At 36.3% G+C, this 20518-nt stretch overlaps 1 protein-coding gene across 1 annotated transcript in view; it reads right to left on the bottom strand.

Moving 5' to 3' along the window:
• LOC111148290 (adhesion G protein-coupled receptor V1) overlaps positions 1-20518 on the bottom strand; it is a 507584-nt gene that overhangs the window by 422492 nt on the left and 64574 nt on the right. Inside the window, exons 24-30 of the mRNA XM_022504771.1 lie at positions 19299-19501; positions 15161-15290; positions 11842-11922; positions 10335-10474; positions 8198-8807; positions 2342-2557; positions 677-892 (exon numbers count right to left, since the gene is read on the bottom strand). Coding sequence (XP_022360479.1) covers positions 677-892; positions 2342-2557; positions 8198-8807; positions 10335-10474; positions 11842-11922; positions 15161-15290; positions 19299-19501 — 1596 coding nt within the window. The remainder of the gene's footprint in view (positions 1-676; positions 893-2341; positions 2558-8197; positions 8808-10334; positions 10475-11841; positions 11923-15160; positions 15291-19298; positions 19502-20518) is intronic.

The raw sequence follows: 20518 nt of genomic DNA, 5'->3' as shown, positions 1-20518 counted from the left end.
AAGTGAAACTAAGGAAACACAAAACTATTATCATCCGATAGCTGATTGTTTTTTTCCCCCTAAGCAGCCTGAATATAAATAGCTAAACCCCCCAAATCGGACTAACATGCTGTGATACTAATTGGTCAAGTCTGACAAAATCTCCACATTATTATTCATTATGACAGAAGCAGAAATCACTAAGAATCCCACAACGGTCAGGCCTGTACCAGTCATGAGGGAAGTGGGTCTAGTGAGTTCTGTGGCTAACTGCACAGTGCAAGCCTGGTCCAAACAGGCAGCGGCTATTTTGTTTCCACAACTGATGCTATGCAGGAAGGAGGCTCAATGTTGCCAGATTTCCTGCTAATCGAAAAGGCCAAAAATCCAGATTTTTGTGTAAATTTACGTAAATTGATTTTTGAAAGAATTGTCTAAGATCCACAAAACACATCTAGAAGCCAGATCTGACTTACAAGCCTAAAAGTTTTTCCCTTCTGTATTTATGCTAAGATGCTGATTTCTTTTTTTAATAATCACTAACCACTGCTAGGAGGGTGCACGGATATCCTACATATTGGTATCAGCCAGTAAAAAAAAGGGAAACATGATCAAATTGATTCTAAGTCCCTAAAAATAAAGAAATATATGGTCTATATTGACAAGTTACAGGGAAGACACAAACTAGTTTGGTTACCAAATAATCCATAGGGGTCATCAGAGGCCTCAATAATAATGATTGCCTCTGTTAATGCCCCTAGTTTGGCTCCTCCTGTTGTTTCATTCAGCAACTGCACAAGAAAAGATTCTTCCAGTTCAGGGTAGATGTCATTAATGATATATATTGGCACAGCTTTACTGGTTTCTCCTTCTAGCAAGACCACATCCGATGAAGCTATGCTATAATCTTCACCTATGAAGATAAAAAGCAAAATGTTAAGACTTAGTCCCAAATATGATAATAAACATGCCATATACTAGTAAAATACTAGGACCTATCAAATTCTACAGATATACTTACTTGTAAAGCTTTTTTGAGGATATTGACTACATATATTCTAAACAAAAAGATTTTTTCTCTCTTGCCAGAAAAAACAAGTTTGAGATCATAAAATAATGAAAAAGACCTCCAAAGGGTGTTCAAGTTTATCCTTTCATTTTTAGAAAGATGTATGCATAATTTCTTCTATTTGTCATATTCAGACATAGATGATATAGCTATGATATAGATATGGACATAGACAAAAATATAGAGAGTCATCCATTACCACAAGATAACCCCTTATCTACAAAAGAGAAAGAAAATGTGTACAATCTTTTAAAACAAAGAACAGAACTAAAATTCTGACCTCACTAGAAAGATATGTTATACTGCGGTACAGATATAGACATGTCTGCCTCATCAATGTTATTGATGGAAACTATGGGCTTTCAAAAAAAAAACTGGATTAAAAAGCTGTTACCGCATACCACTCATGTTGGCGGTAGCTTTATTTCTGGTCAAACAGTGGGAAGGGAATGGAGACAGCCTCCTTATGAAGCGTAAGGCTAATCTCCAACACTGATTCATACCCACTCTTGAGCCATGTGTAGGGCCCCCTACAGTCAGGCATTCATTCCTCTAGGCTACCCACCCTGCATGCATGCACGCAACACACGTACTTAGGGACTAGGTGAGCCTTGTTTATTATCTTCAAGCAAATATCATTTATTTCAAAATATCAAACGTGTTATCCTATCCGTTCACACTCATGTTTCTTCAAGCGCATGACAGAAAGATTCTAATTGAATAGCTCTCAGGCAGATCTCCCTCTAGATGCTGTAACAGCACCAACAAAAAGGCAGTCTCCTAATGTTTGCATTTGGCAGTGAAATCATTTTGCTTACATAGAATAGTTAATGCTAGCCATTGCCTCTTCCACATTCTTCATAAATAAATAAACAAGCAAGATAAATGGGTTGAGAGGCAAGAGTGTTGCCAAGCAGGGCAACCATGCAGCTGCACATTTTATCCTGCTCTCCTCGGATCATTTACACATGAATCCCTTTCAAATGACTAAAAAGTACACACAGAGAAAGCCTAACAATTCTTTCCCTAGTTTACTTTTCATTGGTTTGTGCATATTTGGGTCATTTTAACTTTAAAATTCATATACAGTTTTGCGGACATTTTTCAAAAAAATTCTTCAAAATCGTGTCCTAAATACACGATAAAAGCTCTACATTTTTGCCTTTTAAAAGATGCAAGAGAATTACTGCTTTCTGGTTGATTTTTCTAACTACATCTGTAAGCAACTTTTGTTAATTAAGGATATAATTTCCCTCCAAAACACTTCACTGCCCCTTGGAGGTCTTCTCTCACCTGCAACTGCAGTGATTGGCACGGCTTTAAACTTCACAGAAACATCTGCGAAGGCTCCTCCTGCTCTAGTCACATTGATAATGGGTCCGACATGATTTTCTGCCACTCGAACAACCGGTGCTGAGAGCTGAAGCGTTCCAAATGCATCATCATTGGCAACGATGATTAGATGAGCAATAGTTTCTACCTTGGGCCCAAGGCGTGGAGAATTTGGAACTGAAAGACAAGAAGAGCTAATGTATCAAAATTCTACCAACCTGCCAAAAGTCATCGGGAAACCTCAGCAAGATTCCGTCAGCCAAATGGGATCCTCAGGGATCCTCAGAAGCCTCTGCCTTCAGCTCAGGTCATGATCTCAGGGTACTGGGATTGAGTCCCACATCGGGCTCTCTGCTCCACAGGGAGCCTGCTTCTTCCTCCTCTCTCTCTCAGCCTGCCTCTCTGCCTACTTGTGATTTCTGTCTGTCAAATAAATAAATAAATATCTTTATAAAAAAAAATGGGATCCTCATTTGGTGCTTCTTTCTATTATCTCTATCAAAAAAACATGTACCAACTACTACGGACCAGCACTAATCTAGATATGGGGGAAACAAAAACAAACAGAAAGTCCCTACTCTCTTGTAGCTTTACATTCTAGAGAGGTTTTTATTATGGACTCTTTAGCACAGGAATAGTTATCCTACAGGAATATTTTAATAACTATTGGAAATTTGTCAAGAGGCTCTTCCAATGCTCCTCTAATTAGTTGCTAGCATGACATAAAATTTTTAAAAAAACATTTCACTTACAAAATTGAGTAGGAAAGTCATAAAGCTTTGTGTCCTCAAAGACCAGCTGCAAATCATCATACTGTAACTAAGTTACTCCCTCTCTGTTACCCTGTCCTTGCTCACAAACCCATTCCTTTTTCCCATCTTCATTAACAGCCTCAAAGCTACCCCAATGCAGATTCACTTAACTAACTGAGCCACCCAGGCACTCCATCCACAGTGCTGATACGTTAAAAGGGTGCTCAATACTTTAAAGGCTCTCTTCTCACCTTCCACTGATTTTAGAGACAGCAAAACTTACTGTGAAGGCAATTAAGACCTTCCACAAACTCTCCCTAAATTATTTTCTAGGTTCAATTCCAACCAGCACCTTTGCAAAAACAACATAAAAAGTGACATTTTAACATGAATGAAGCATCAACAAATTCTTATGAGCAGTAAACAATTTTGAGTTGATATTCAGAATATCTTTAACAACTGTTGTATTTGGAAACATGTGATAATAAAATTAAAAATTTTCGGACAATTTAATCTAAAAACAGTAACACCATTTAATTTCAATGATAGAGACCCACAGACTATGTTAAATTAAATCATGGTTAAAATTTAAAAACTCTGCTCCGTTGCTCCGCTGCTTGCTGGGAGCCATACTCTCAATAGATGCTGAAAAATCATTTGACAACGTAAAGCATCCCTTCCTGATCAAAACTCTTCAAAGTGTAAGGATAAAGGGCACATACCTCAATATTATCAAAGCCATCTATGAAAACCCCACCGCAAATATCATTCTCAATGGAGAAAAACTGAAACCTTTTCCGCTAAGGTTAGGAACACAGCAGGGATGTCCATTATGACCACTGTTATTCAACATAGTACTAGAAGTCCTAGCCTCAGCAATCAGACAACAAAAGGAAATTAAAGGCATCCAAATCGGCAAAGAAGAAGTCAAACTCTTACTCTTCGCAGATGATATGATACTATATGTGGAAAACCCAAAAGACTCCACTCCAAAACTGCTAGAACTTGTACAGGAATTCAGTAAAGGGTCAGGATATAAAATTAACGCACAGAAATCAGTTGCATTTCTATACACCAACAACAAGACAGAAGAAAGAGAAATTAAGGAGTCAATCCCATTTACAATGGCAACCAAAACTATAAGATACCTAGGAATAAACCTAACCAAAGAGGCTAAGAATCTATACTCAGAAAACTATAAAGTACTCATGAAAGAAATTGAGGAAGACACAAAGAAATGGAAAAACGTTCCATGCTCCTGGATTGGAAGAACAAATATTGTGAAAATGTCTATGCTGCCTAAAGCAATCTACACATTTAATGCAATTCCTATCAAAGTACCATCCATTTCTTTCAAAGAAATGGAACAAATAATCCTAAAATTTATATGGAACCAGAAAAGACCTCGACTAGCCAAAGGAATATTGAAAAAGAAAGCCAAAGTCGGTGGCATCACAATCCCGGACTTCAAGCTCTATTACAAAGCTGTCATCATCAAGACAGCATGGTACTGGCACAAAAACAGACACATAGATCAATGGAACAGAACGGAGAGCCCAGAAATAGACCCTCAACTCTATGGTCAACTCATCTTCGACAAAGCAGGAAAGAATGTCCAATGGAACAAAGACAGCCTCTTCAATTAATGGTGTTGGGAAAATTGGACAGCCACATGCAGAAAAATGAAATTGGATCATTTCCTTACACCACACACGAAAATAGACTCAAAATGCATGAAGGACCTCAATGTGAGAAAGGAATCCATCAAAATCCTTGAGGAGAACACAGGCAGCAACCTCTTCGACCTCAGCCGCAGCAACATCTTCCTAGGAACATCGCCAAAGGCAAGGGAAGCAAGGGCAGAAATGAACTATTGGGATTTTACCAAGATCAAAAGCTTTTGCACAGCAAAGGAAACAGTTAACAAAACCAAAAGACAACTGACAGAATGGGAGAAGATATTTGCAAACGACATATCAAATAAAGGGCTAGTGTCCAAAATCTATAAAGAACTTAGCAAACTCAACACCCAAAGAACAAATAATCCAATCAAGAAATGGGCAGAGGACATGAACAGACATTTCTGCAAAGACGACATACAGATGGCCAACAGACACATGAAAAAGTGCTCCATATCACTCAGCATCAGGGAAATACCTGAAATCAAAACCACAATGAGATATCACTTCACACCAGTCAGAATGGCTAAAATTAACAAGTCAGGAAATGACAGATGCTGGTGAGGATGCGGAGAAAGGGCAACCCTCCTACACTGTTGGTGGGAATGCAAGCTGGTGCAACCACTCTGGAAAACAGCATGGAGGTTCCTCAAAATGTTGAAAATAGAACTACCCTATGACCCAGCAATTGCACTACTGGGTATTTATCCTAAAGATATAAACGTAGTGATCCGAAGGGGCACGTGCACCCGAATGTTTATAGCAGCAATGTCTACAATAGCCAAACTATGGAAAGAACCTAGATGTCCATCAACAGATGAATGGATAAAGAAGAGGTGGTATATATACACAGTGGAATACTATGCAGCCATCAAAAGAAATGAAATCTTGCCATTTGCAATGACGTGGATGGAACTAGAGGGTATCATGCTTAGCGAAATAACTCAATCGGAGAAAGACAACTATCATATGATCTCCCTGATATGAGGGAGAGGAGATGCAACATGGGGGGTTAAGGGGGTAGGAGAAGAGTAAATGAAACAAGATGGGATTGGGAGGGAGACAAACCATAAGTGACTCTTAATCTCACAAAACAAACTGAGGGTTGATGGGGGGAGGGGGGGTGGGGGGGGGGGGGTGGGGTTATGGACATTGGGGAGGGTATGTGCTATATGAGTGTTATGAAATGTGTAAACCTGGCGATTCACAGACCTGTACCCCTGGGGATAAAAATATATTATATGTTTAAAAAAAATAAAATTAATAAAAAAAAAATTTAAAAACTCTAAATCAATATAATAAAATTAAATTCACCTAGATTAGAAAAGAATTTGCCAGGCATTATTCTAAGCACTTTTCAAGTCATTTAATCCCTACACCATCTCTATGCGCAGGTAACATTGTCCACATTTTACCAAGTAATCAGAGGCACAAAGATGGTGAGGAAGTCACAACATATCATGCTAGTACCTGGTAGACATATCAAGAAGCATCCTGTGAGAATTTTTCTAATCTCTTGGTCCCTACATACAATTCCTTATCAAACCAGGTATAAAACCTTCAGTTATCCAAATCGTACATTCTGTGCTGTGCTCTTACCCAGGTGCTGATCTCCAGTCTTCCCATACCGCTTTCCTCAAAGTTAATGATTATACTCGGAGTACAGTAACAGAGACCTTATCAGGTCCTACACTGATTTAGCTTATTAAAATGTAATCACTATCACACAGATTTGCATTTAATTGTTCTTTAATTATTTCACATCATATCTTATGTCTATTGTGAACTGCCCCAAGTATGCTGCATGGTTCCAGGAACAGAATAAGCATAAAATACATGTCAGTTGTCTCTCCTATCCCATAGCACAATGATATTCTGCATACACCATGTTATTAACAACAATTGTTCGTATTTACTGAATGCTTATCATGTGCCAGATATTGCATTAATTTTCACATATATTATTATATTTAAGTCCCATTATATTTCTGTATAAGAGATAAAGAAACTGGGGCAGAAAAAGATTATGTTCAATAATTTGTTACTATATATTGAAACGTAAGTTATCTTATACCAACATCCACAGTTCCTAGACACTGCTGTATGTGATACGCCCTTCTGGCTTTATTTCTATCTTACTCAATAAACGAGTTTCTTGAAAACTAGGCTTTATTTTATAATTCTTACTCAGTAAGACTAATCGCTGGATTTTATTACAATTCATTTGCTCTTAGAATTGATCCTAAATCTTAAGAGAAAAAAGGATGCATATTGTGTGAGAATTTTAACCTTGACTGTAATCTGAACTTAGTATTAGCAGTTGTCCTTTAAAGTAAATTTCTTTCTATAATCTTGAACTACAATTACTTACTTACATTGTGGATAAGAATGTTGTTTACTATATAGTGTATCCATCCAGGTATTACAGTAAGGTGAAGAAATAAATTTATGAGAAACTTTAGTCTATATGGCAAAACACAGTCAACATGCAGCGCTTAGAATCTTATTTTTGGAATATGTAATTCCAGCTTCCTTAAGGTTTTGTTATAAATATTACTCTAAAACTGATGTTAAATTGATATCAAATTAATATTAATCTTTCTTCCTTTACTTGTTCCCTTATTCCAGGAAATCTAGATTCTTCTCTTTATTTGTCCTCTTAGGGAGATGTGACTAATGAACAAGCTGTAACACAATGACTGCTCTCAGTTCCAAAAGCACAAGGCGTGCTGTCTACCAGGAGCCACCCGGCTCTCTCTATAAAGCCCCTGAGCCACAATTCCAGACGGAGTGACTGCTACTTTTCAAAAGAAGTTGCCAGATTGGCTGATTGGTCACTCCTCATTCTTGTCCCCAACCAGTGCCTTCTTCTCAACTCCCAGTGACCAAAAAATTTACGGGATTTCTTACGGCTACACACTCCTGTCCCCCTTCCCTTGCACACTTGCTGGACCCACGTGCTCATGGCCAAAGCTCTATGGGTCAGGGAATCATCCAGAGTGGATTGAGGTGAAGGAGGCTCAGGATCTTGCCACGAGAACCATCCCTAGAATACCCAGATTGACTTTAGAATGATTTGGAAGCCACAATACATAATACTAGTACTAATACATAGTACTAATACAATAGCGCTAGAAGTCAGTTGCACTGGATTACACCAGAGCTTTTAACAATTTAGTTTGGGAACATAAGGGACTTTCAAAACATAATTTTGGGTTTTCAAGTGTCCCACTTCCATTTGTCATATAGTTAAACTTGTGTAAAGTGATGCTTTCAAAGTCAGAGCTTACTATTTTTATAGGATTTTCTACTATACCCAAATCTTAATTTATTTTTTTAGGATTCTTACCTCCCATAATAATAAAAACACACTAATAGTTACTTACTTGGGCGATTCTGTACTTCCTCTATTAAAGTAGAGTTGAGTAACTCAATAAATACTGACTCCGATCTTTCCGGTTCATCATCATCCAAAACTGAAATAGTTATGGTTGCCTCACTCTGATTGGCTCCAAAAAGAACAAATCCAGAAGCTGGCAGATAGTCTCTTCCTTGAGTTGCTCTGGCTATATTAGGTGGAAAATAGGGCAGTTTTTGCATATCATCCAGTGTTGCATATGTGACTAGGACTTTTCCCATGAGGCCTTTTAATCTTATCACTGACAGTGTGATATTCTGGGTTGCTTCCTCAACTTTGATAGGTCTGTTTGTCTCAGAAAAGATGAAGACCCCACAAGGATCATCGCTAGCCAAAACTATTAATGTGGCATTAGTATGAACTCCCAAGGAGCCACTGGAGACACTGAGGATTGACACAGAGAAGACCTTATCCAGTTCTGGATCTTCATCTGGAAGTATTTCCACTGTGATGTTGGCACTCTTCTGCCCAGTCTCAAATGTGACATTGCCAGAGGTGAAGGCCAGATCGCCATCAGGATCGGAGCCTATGCTCCAGAGCAAAGTCACTTGAGACAGAGCTCCATGGCTTCTTATTATCTATAAAATATTTAATAGCAAAATGTATTAAGAGAGGGATTAAAACCATTGATTTAGAGGTTTGTAAATATAGAATGATAGCAGGATATTAAATTTCCATCTTCTACAAGTTTTTCTCAAGAATTTGAGATTCTTGATGGCAGGGACCAACAACCACCAGTCTCTGAAGACCCTCACAGTACTTAAAAAGTGATTGTTGCATAAAGCTACACATTGATTGAACATTTTTACCTTCTAACTAAACTATAGCTATATCATTCCTACAATTATATTAGTAATGAAGCAAATGTAATTAATAATTTCTTTTGTTTAAGCACACTCATGAAAATTTTTGCTTTTACTACAAAAATGGTATATACTTCATTGTAAGGAAGAAATGAGTGATATTTTCTGAAAAGTTAGCCATAAAACTCATTTTTGAAAACAAATTATATTTCCTTTTATCTTCACCAAAAAACATATTTCTCCCAAAGCTGGATAAAATATACTTAAGAAGCAAGAAATACTTTTGCCAATAATATATTAAGAAAAATAAATAGCTGTAATTATGAATGTTAACTCAAAATAACATTCAAGACAAGAATTTTATAAAACTGGATCTTTTCCCTTAATATTTTTCTTTTTTTGAATAATTAGTTATCCTTTCTAAAGTTGTTCAAATTACTCCACAACAATTTACTGAAGATCTGCCATTGAGTGATCTTTCTTCATTATTTATATAAAACCTGAGGAAGCTGAGCAAGCTTCAAGCTCCTCCCAGTTGTTTAACAATTGAATCAGCTTAATTCCTAACTAGAACAAAGCAGAGAAGAAAGTACACATACACACACACACACACACACACACCACATATAGGGTTATCATTATTATTGCTATTTACAAATGTTTTGGATTTTCTTTCCTTTTGGGAGAGAGGTGAGATAGGATTGCATTTTTCTACCTATTATCATTAGGCATGGCCAATGTGATTTGCTTTGACCAAAAAGTCTAAGTTGAAAGGTTACAAATCACTTCCAGAAAGAAATCATAAGGGCCAGTATGCAATTCTCCAACCCACATTTTCCCCTCCATGAAGACAGAAGCACCTGCTGGGATGTTGCCTCTGGGATCCTTGATCCCTTAATAACTGGTGATGGCCAAGTTCATCTGGAGACATACCATGAGTGGAAGAACAAACCTTTGTTATACTAAGCCCCTGAGCTTTAGGAGACTTTTGTTTCTATAGCCTAAGTGAATTAATACAAAATCTATAAAAAATAATATTTGGAGGGCTCCACTATATTCCTTAAAGAGTCAGGATTCCTCAAAATCATAAGACAAACTTTTATGCAAAATTACATACAAAGACAAATGTCAAATCACTATTCAATTATCAGTTTGTATTGTGTGTACCACTTGGCTTGTTCCCCTCTACCCAAAAAGGAAAAAAATAATAATAATAATAACATAAAGGACACTTTCATAATACAATAAAACAGTTTTAAAAGAACAGAAAGTGTCTAAGAGTGGAGGGAAAACAGTACTCACATTTAACGTAACAGTGCTATACCCATCTTCTGGTTCAGTTCCTCTGACAAAGAGTGACTCAGGGCTAAATTCAAATATACCATGAGCATGGTCAGAAGCAGCAATTGTCACCAGAATTTGTGAGGCCACTCCTAGACTGGCTGCATGGGTAAGTTCCAACAAATAGCAAGAAAATGTTAATAAGTAATTTACAAACCAAAGGAAAGCCAAGGAACAACTTTTTGAAAAGAGTTGTACCATTCATTGAGTACGTTCTAATTTGTTTTAGAAAGAAAGGCAGACACAAACGGTTGCCACACATATTCATGCTTTTATGACCTTTCTCTAGTTTGGCACCAATGTGATATACAAGTGCTGTATAAGCACTTGGAGATGAATAAGGAAAACTTGTTTTCTTTTTCTGTCCTATGAAAGAGAACATTCTTCCACACAGAGTATATGAGGAAAGTCTCCCACGATCCTTGCTGACCTCAGAAGAACATGAGCCAAAATGCCTCTTACCTTTATGAATCAGTTTCCCTACGATTTTCAACTATCTGACTGAACAGATTCTTGGTTTTTAATGAGCATTAGTTCTAGGCCTATTTTTTCATCACATTATTATATTATAGATCAACCTCTCCTGGCCCCAAACACGCCAATCTTATAACTAAAAAGGTGCCAATTTTACAGAAGCATTGCATTTTTTCCTAAGAATTATGTCCAACTTTTATGTTGCATTAGTATATGCAGACAAGAAAATGAGCAATTCCAGAAGTAACAGAGTAATTAAATATAGTAGTTACATGATGCATTGGTGGAAGTTAGAAATAAGAGAGGTGGGAACATGAGTTCTAACCTTAAAACATAAAACCTGAAATTGTGATAAAGGAATATCTGAGATTAGAAAATTTCTCCCTTGAGAAATAATTTTCTCTCGATACAAAAAAAAAGTATCTGAGGTAAAAAGCTGAATCATGTTTGCATAGGAATCTACTTAAAATCTCTTTTCAGTATTCCCACCCATGACTGGCAACTTATTCTCCCTATTTATTGCCTTTTTAACTTTTTTTTTCCCAACTGTTTTGATTAAATGCTATATATAAAGACTGCTGGCTCTTTTTGTAAATAAAATAAGCATGATACATTTAACAGGAAAGTATAAATGTACTATTTCTCTCTTTTTAGGTATTCAAAACTATGTAAAATATTTTTCAAAAATCACTTCATGAATGATAGCAAAACTTCTATTAGAGTTGGAATCAGGACACTGTATTGGGTTCATACAGAGGAAAGTCTGGGCTTTGGAGGTAGGTAAGGACTTGATTCAGGCTTGATCACTTTCTAGTTGGGTAACTGTGACATGGAGCAAATACTAATTTATAAAGTTGCTGCTATGGTTACTGAGATAAAATATGTAAAGAACCTGCACATAGTAGATGTAAATAATTGGTCAGTATTGTTATCTCTAAAAAAAGAAGTTAAAATAAAATGAAGACTAGTAAAGGGCCTTGGAACAGCTGCTTACCATGCTTGTGAATAGTTGGAAGGAAGAATTCCATGTCCCCGTCACCACTACCACTGCCATCAACCCTAAAGAATTCAGTCACTTCACAAGGAGACACAGAGACACACCCACACAATAAACATTGACACAACGAGAAAATGGAGAGCTCTTAGAACATATCCAGAAAAGAGGAAAATGTAGTAATATTCACCCAATGGCATGCATTCTTCCAAAAAAGATAAATTATTTGAAGTGGTAAAAGTATAAGATTTATCAAGCTACTTATTTATTAAAAATTCATCCATAGCTTTAGGAAATACTCCATGTTAGTTGTAATTGGTATTTCCCATTTCTGTCAACTTAACCAGTTGTCTCTTTAAATCACTTACTTAAAGCAATGTAAATTGCTTCTAACATTTTATTTATTTTTGTTTCTAACATTTTAAATATTTTTAAAATATTTGTGGTTGTGTACAATCACACACTTGGGCCTATAGGACTATGACTATGACAGAGTCACCTTACCACTCACCACAATCAACTCAAAATTAGGGAAATGCACCTAATATTTCCCTCCAGCCATATGTTCAAATTCCCACTTTATGTACCATTCTCACACTTGATCACCTTTTTGCCAGTGACATGGTAAAAAGAACCCTAGATAAGCAGCCTACAACAATCTGTTTCGGGCCTAGCTGTGAAACATACCCACTGTAAAACTTTCAGCAAGCCATTCAAACTCTTGGTACTTCAGTCTTCTCACCTAAAAAATGTGTTGCCTTCTACAGAACCGCTCTAAAGACTAAATAAATAATGTAAAAAATAAAGTACTTGGCAATATATGAGGACTATGATAAAAAAGACAATGGTTTACCCTCACTTCCAATACACTTAAACTCCACCCATTAATTTACCAAAAGTTTGCAAAGAAGACAGGAAGTGTACTGATGATAGCAATGGAAAAGAAGATTAAGAGAGGCAAGTCCACATCCAGACCTATGTGCTTCTATCAGTGTCCTTGACTGAAATGCAAGTTTAAGATCGCCCTGCTCTTCTGTTCTTCCCCTCAATAGGACTGAGATACACCAGACACGAGAATTTATGGCACCCCAAATCTGAAATCATCTTAGAGACTTAGGAGGCAAAGTGAATTTTAAGGAATATCCAGTACATCCCCTATATTATCTGCAAGTCATGAGAGACAATGGTTCAACACTATGCACTCTGGCTAACATAAAACATTTATGCAGGTAGCTATCTTACATACAGTGGGTTTTATAAACCGTTTTATAAACAAACCGTTTTATAAACAAAACGATATGGAATGATGGTTGCTCCCCTGACTCTCAAAAGAATTTAGCGCCTCACAATACTGTACTTCTTAGACAGTCCCTACTATAACTTGGGGAATAGAAGCCACTGTCTAGATTTCTTCACCTCCAATCCCAACTCAATGAGAAAATGAGATTCTCTGCCACTATTGCTTACTCAAAGTCTGCAAGATTGGTTTTCAACTGGGTACTCATGCACGATTAATACCTAACAATGCATATTCTACAAATATGGGGAAAGTTTCTATATAAGATACCAAGTATCACTATGATCAGAAATATTACTTCTGAAGAATACTTAATGTTCCTTATCAATCAATAATGATTGCTAACATTTTCTCTATTCCATAAGTATTGCTAACTACAAGTGATACAAAGAACAACTTTTCAAATATTTTATAGTGGCCCTTAATTACTGAAGTTGTGTCATGAAAATATGATTTGGAAATGCAAGGACTTCTCTCTGGAGGACAAACCAAGCTGGTATTTTTACATGCCATCCTCCAAACAGGCCATCCAGCATGTTTTTACTGCTTTATGCAGTCAACCAAGCTGCGGCACTGTTTAATCATTTCCCTGGTTTGCTTTCACCTGGGCTTTGTGAACACAGGGAAAGAAAATATTGGGGATATTTTCCATACTTAATCCAAAGTCTCATTACATAGTAGAAGACAATTTTAATATTTCTGTTTTACTCAATCTTTCCCTTTGGGTGCCTTGTATAGTATTATAACCTTCTTCATTAAAACAATGAAGATAATAATAAGACAGTAATACCAGGTTTTGGAAGGAAGAGATTATCCTGCTGATATCTTACCAACTCTCAGTTTCTTACATTTATAAAGCGACTATGGTACATATCACATGCATTGTATAACACCGCCAGCAGCACCTGAAAATCATACACATTAACACTTCTGTGAAGAAACCTATATAAATAGTTCATCCAAATGGGATAAAGACTATAAGAAGCATCTCTTCAGTGCAGAAGAGTTTTGCCATGAAATGAATCCTGACTCCAAAAATCTTTGAAAATTGGAGATTCTGAATATCAGAATTGAGGATAAAGTGCTGTTGACCTGTTTTATTGATAATCACTCATAAAAAATTATCTAAAATGGCTACATTCACCTGGGCTACACCTGGAGCTCTAAAGAAGCTACCATGAAAACTGAAAGAGTAAGAGGAAAGACATGATTTTAGGAGCACCTACTACGAACGACAACTATAATTTGGTGATTCACTCAGGGGGTGCCTGGGTGGCTTAGTCAGTTGGGCATCCAGCTCTTGATTTCAGCTCAGGTAGTGATCTCAGGGATATGGGATCAGGCCCATGTGGGGCTCTGGGCTCAGCGAGGAGTCTGCTTGGGATTCTCTCCTCCCTCTCCCTCTTATACAATCTCTCTCTCAAATAAATAAATAAATCTTAAAGTTAAAAAAAAAATAATAATTTGGTGATTCATTACAATTATACTATTTTGGGGATTCTTTTTTACATATATAAGGAAATATTTTGTGCTACATAGAAACACATAATAATAAATATATTTCTAAGTTTAAAAAATAAAAAAGAAAATCAAAGCACTCAACTTGGAAAAACCAATGGGTAATAAAAGGGAAAAAAAACCCAGCACCATAGGTGGTATCCTTATAATAAACATTAGAAATATTAACTCAGAGTTAACCAAACCTCACAGCAAAAGTCTATGTAAACAAAACTATGAGTTGAATATTAATTTTTAAGAATAATTTTCTAAATTTATGTAGGGAGATGGAAATATTCTTTTTACCAAGAAAAGAAAGCAACTATCCATCAAAAACTGTCTGCCAAATTTATCTTAAGTAATTATTAATGTTTAGGGTGCTTTTCCCAAAAACTAGTAACTCACACATTTAAAAAAAAGGTAACATTGATTCAAAGGATTATATTTCCTTAAGAGAATCAACTATCCTCAAGACAGATAAACAAGAAAATATAAATATTTGATACTTTTGAGTCACCAGCTTACCTCCTCCCTCCAAGTTCAGTAACTCAACTTTAAAAGATTTTTCCAATTCCGGGACAGAATTATCAGTGATATTAACATAAATATATTTGTATCTTTCTCCTGGTTGAAATTCTAAGGTACCAGCAACACTCTGAAATACAAATAAAAGATTTATCCACTAGATTATAATTATTCTGCATATTAATGTACAAGATGAGAGTGTCTTCTATATCCCAAATTATTATAAATACTGAAACAGAAGAACATAAGTAAAATATAAACCTGAAAACACTTAAGTGGATGTGAATAGTGTTTGATATAAATTTTAAATAAATATTCTCCAACTAAGTAAAGCAGATGGATTTTTATTTCTCTTGTTTGCCTATTCATCAAAAAAGCAGTCTAGGCAAACAAGAAATCTGAAAAGGTGACATCCACAGATTCCTAAATTAATTCAATGAGATGCACGAAACTCTTGCATCTCTATATTGCAAACTCTATATTTAGAACTGTTCAAATTATATCAGGGTAATGTAAATAATCAGTGTGTAACAACAGCATTTTCACATTTTCATTCTGAGAATTTCTCCAAACAATAAAAAATATCAGTCTACTGGGCATTAACATTTTCTTGATTATATTTGCAACTGCAATTCAAAATATAGATCTCGCATCAGAAAAGTTCACATACTAGAGGAAAAACAAAAAGTTATTTAAATTCAAAGGTTCAAGGCCCTTTTTTCCTCCCCAACCTCATTATCTCTTACATAAACATCGTCCCCACAAGTCATGAGTACACATTTAAAAGTTTTAAATTTTTCTAGTGTTAGCTTGTGTGGACAAACTGTACTTCATTCTCAGGAGCTATTAATGATCTCAGAGTTAAATTGAGAAACCCATGTACAATTAACCTAATCATGCATTTATTTACTTTTTTGGATATTTATCAAATGCACATCATGTACATGGTACCATTTTAGATGTTTGGGATTCAAAAACAGCCAAGACAAATCTCTAGCTAGATGGAGACCATTCTATAAGGAGTGTTAACCACATAATATAATAACTTGAACAGAAAAACAACTGCTATAAAAGGCATATAGTAAGCTCAAGAAGGGATTAATTAACTTTGCCTAGAGGACAGTCATCAGTAGAGTAATTCCACAAGTCTTAACAACAGAAATAATATTTGACCGTCTTAGGAAACCATCTTAACTTGACCTTAGCAATATCCTACACGATGAGCCATTTCCTCTTCTAGAAATATGTTCTTCTCTGGTATTCCATGATATCACACTCTCCATTTTTCCTTACGTTTCTAGCTCATTCTTTTTAGTGTTCCTTGTTGATTTTAACAGTTGCCTTACAATCCCTAAAAACTGCTCATCAGATTCTCTTTAGAGTCTTTTTCTAAAAAAGGCTACCATGCATTTAGACTTCAAATACTATTTATATGTTCCCAACTCCCAAATTCTCGTCTCCAACCTCTGCTATCCAGACTTAAAACTTAATGCCTATTTCAAAGTTTTCTTATCATTTCTGTCAGAATTTTTAATTCATGATTTCCCCTTAAAAAAAAATCTATGCCTTATCCAATCCTCTCTACAGTACTAAATTATATAGCAGCAAGCTGTTTGTGCCAGGAACTAGGAAGTCACTTTTGACACACTCTTCTGCCTTATCCTTTGCACTCAACAACCTTCAAATCACCCCGTTTTAACTCAAACACATTTCTTGAGCCCACCTACTTCTTCACATCTACGCCATTACTCAGGTAGTGGACTCCTTACTGGCCTTTCTGCATCCAGTACTTCTATCTTCCAATCCATTCTCCCCCATTCTGACTACTGAGCTTTTATAAATACATAATACCTTTCAATTACTTAGCTTTGTTTTTAAAATATATGGCACATGTGTAGCATGATCTAAGGCCTAGAAAGATCCAGTCCCCATATACCTTATCTTTTACCAGGACACCTAGCTCTCCACACTCCGGAAACACTGGTCTTCTTTCTGCTCCTCATTAGGACCATTTAACCATGCCATTTTACCAGTCTTGAGTAGTTCTTTCCCCCTTCATTTAGTTTAATCATTTTCTCCTTAAACTTCAGAGCTAAGCATAGGTATCACTTCCCCAAGAAAGGCCTCCTCAACTACCCTATGTCAATACCTACTTCTCTCCCAGGGTATCAACCTTGAACATTCCTATAACTGTGATTCAATCATTAATTAGTTGTTTTATATCACAAGAGCTGGAAGTAAGCACCTGTATGGTGGGGACCACCTATACTTCAGCATATGAGAATAAGGTTAAGAAAAATGATATCTGACATTCAATTGTCTCTTCTATAGATGATCTTTCCTGGCACTTCCCCTCCATCCCCCAACACATGTATACTCACACGCACAGCCTAAGAAGTCTTACTTTTGTGGTAAAGCAGATCAGAGAGAGATGACCCATCAGAGAGAAGTGAAGAAAAATTATCACATTTTCAGGGACAAGCAAATATCACAGTTCAAAGTGGAAACCAGTGACATACAGAACATCTAAGTACCAGTACCCTAAAAATCATCAGAAATGTCTTCAAGGGTAGTAGCTTTCTGATAGTTGTGACAGATAGGGGCATAGGTTTTGTTTTATTTCATTTTGGTTATTAAAGAAAATGATAATCCAACTGGAGACTGGGGATTTCCAGACTACCTAGATATTGGACACTATCAGTATAAGGACCAAAGTATTTCTCTAAGAAAAATGCAGAGAATACTAAGCTAAGCTATCATGTCTTGTGCAATTTGTTACATATCAAATTAAAGATACAATATATGTCAAGGCAAGAGAAATATAACTTGCCCAAGAAAAAGAGTTTGAGAAGGAAGAAATCTGAGAAAACTTCACTAACTGGACTACAGCCAAAATTAATTAAATTCAATTAGCCAGGGTTTCTGGGGTTTATCCTTAAAAGTGTATACAAATTACTGGATACTGTACCATTGTGTGGGTTTTGTTAGGAAGAAGAAGAAAAACAGGAAAACTAATATTAAATTGAAAGGAGATAATTTTTTGGGAAAACAGAAATGTTGGAGGCTATAAAATACTTCCTCAAGAAGTACAGCCAAGAAGAAATTATGAGCATTTGCCTAATACAAATGAATATTCGTGATAATAAGCAGTGATTACTGAGTGTCACGATATATGTGCCATGTTCAGGACATGACACTTAAAATGCTGCCATCCATCCTCAGAGCAATCCTGGCCAGCAGATATTATCTCCTCTTAATGATAAAGAAACTGAGATTAGGAAGATCTGAGCTCCCAAGACCACCCAACATAGGAGACCACTTAAAACCCAGTCTGGTCCAGTTCAAAAATCCCAATTTTCTGTTTACCAGTACCACACTGCTGCTCACTTGAACAAAAAATATAATTAAAATTGAAAAGACATGGACATATAATTTCTTCACAAATTTGGTCCTATTTGATGGACGCAGACATGAGGATTTAAAATGTGTTAGAAACATGGGAGCCTGGGTGGCTCAGTGGGTTAAGCTGCTGCCTTCAGCTCAGGTCATGATCTCAGGGTCCTGGGATCGAGTCCCGCATCGGGCTCTCTGCTCAGCAGGGAGCCTGCTTCTCTCTCTCTCTCTCTGCCTGCCTCTCTGTCTACTTGTGATCTCTCTCTGTCAAATAAATAAATAAATAAATAAAATCTTTAAAAAAAAAAATAAATAAAATAAAATGTGTTAGAAACAGAACTGTAAATACACCTGATCAAAACCTGTAACATTAAAAATAAATAAATATATATATATAAAATAAATACAAATGAATAAATATATAAATATATAAATATATAAAATATAATATATAATATATATTTATATAATAAATATATAAAAATAAATAATACAAATGAAAACTATGACAAATATAAGGTACAAGATCTATCATCAGTATGATAGCTACTTAAGTGTCAGGCTTCAAAGAACTGAAGTATTTTAATTTCTAGAAATGTAAAAGGCTAGAGAGCCATCAGTGCTTATTTTCTGTGTTGAGCAGGATTAGTGCCAAGTCCCTTCCGGTCAGTCCTCCAAGAGAAGGGTTGAGACTATCTGACAAGTGCACATATCATTTCCAAAGGACTAAGGAATATATATATACCTGGTAGTCCTCAGGACTGAATGCTGTCAGGGGCACTGTTCTAAATTCTGCCAGAACCCTCCCTAGGAGGCCTTGTGCCCGGACGACCAGTAGCCTCACTTCTCCATCTTCCTCCTGCACAGTGACGTGTGGAATACTGCTTGCAGGAAGGATCATCGTGTCCTCGGACTGGGGGGGCAGCCCTGTGGAGAACTGAAGCAAGCCTGCAGGACACAAAGAGAGGCAGGACACTATGGGCCCAATTATCCATGGAAGAACTTCTTATTCATTTGAAACCATCTTGCACGATTATTTTGATTGCCAGAATAAAATTCTGAGGACTTTCATTGGAAAAGACTTACATGAAGATTTAGCATGCTTTTGACATAGACTATGTCAATAAGTTTTCAAAATGTTAAAAGTTAAAATGATAATTTTCCTTGTTTCTACCCAGAGAATCTTATATTTGAATTTCTAGAATTCATTCTTGGACTTAGAGCAGAACATGATTAATGCCACCCTAAAGGATCTGCAACACATTTAAGAAAAATTAAACTAAGAAAATCAGAGTTGAAGAGCCTCTCAGGTTTCCTACACAGAACTTTTAATAGTTGTTCTTGCTTTTTTCCTACAAAAGAACTGTTAGCTTTCAATGTAGAAAACCAGTCTCAATTTATTAGTACAATTAAGAAATTATTAAGAAAATTATCACTTTGCAGCACAGACAAAAAGAAATTAATATAAAAAGACAGTGATAACTCCACTTCTTGAAGGTTAATAAAAATCAGAAAGTACTTCAGTTAGTTAGGGGTAACATATCACAAGATAGTTTAATTTTGAGGGGTCCCTGGGTCAGTCATTAAGTGCCTGCCTTTGGCTCAGGTCATGGTCCCAGGGTCCTGGGATCAAGCCCCACAGGCTCCCTGCTCAGTGGAGAGCCTGCTTCTCCCTCTCCCTCTCCCACTCCCCCTGCTTGTGTCCCCTCTCTCACAGTCTCTCTTTCTCTCTCTCTGTGTCAAATAAATAAATAAAAATCTTAAAAAAAATTTTTTTAAAGTCATGAAGAGAAATACTTTCTTTCATTTTAAATTCATTTAAATAATCCTGTATTATTAAACTTCAGAAATTGATCTTTATATTTTCTTTCATAAACAATGTCCCTCGGGGCGCCTGGATGGCTCAGTGGGTTAAAGCCTCCACCTTCGGCTCAGGTCATGATTCCAGGGTCCTGGGATCGAGCC

This window comes from Enhydra lutris, unplaced genomic scaffold (assembly GCF_002288905.1).
Source record: "Enhydra lutris kenyoni isolate GAN:26980312 unplaced genomic scaffold, ASM228890v2 scaffoldscaffold19, whole genome shotgun sequence".
In the NCBI taxonomy this organism is placed as follows: Eukaryota; Metazoa; Chordata; class Mammalia; order Carnivora; family Mustelidae; genus Enhydra; species Enhydra lutris.
This window is presented reverse-complemented; position numbering and strand designations above follow the sequence as displayed.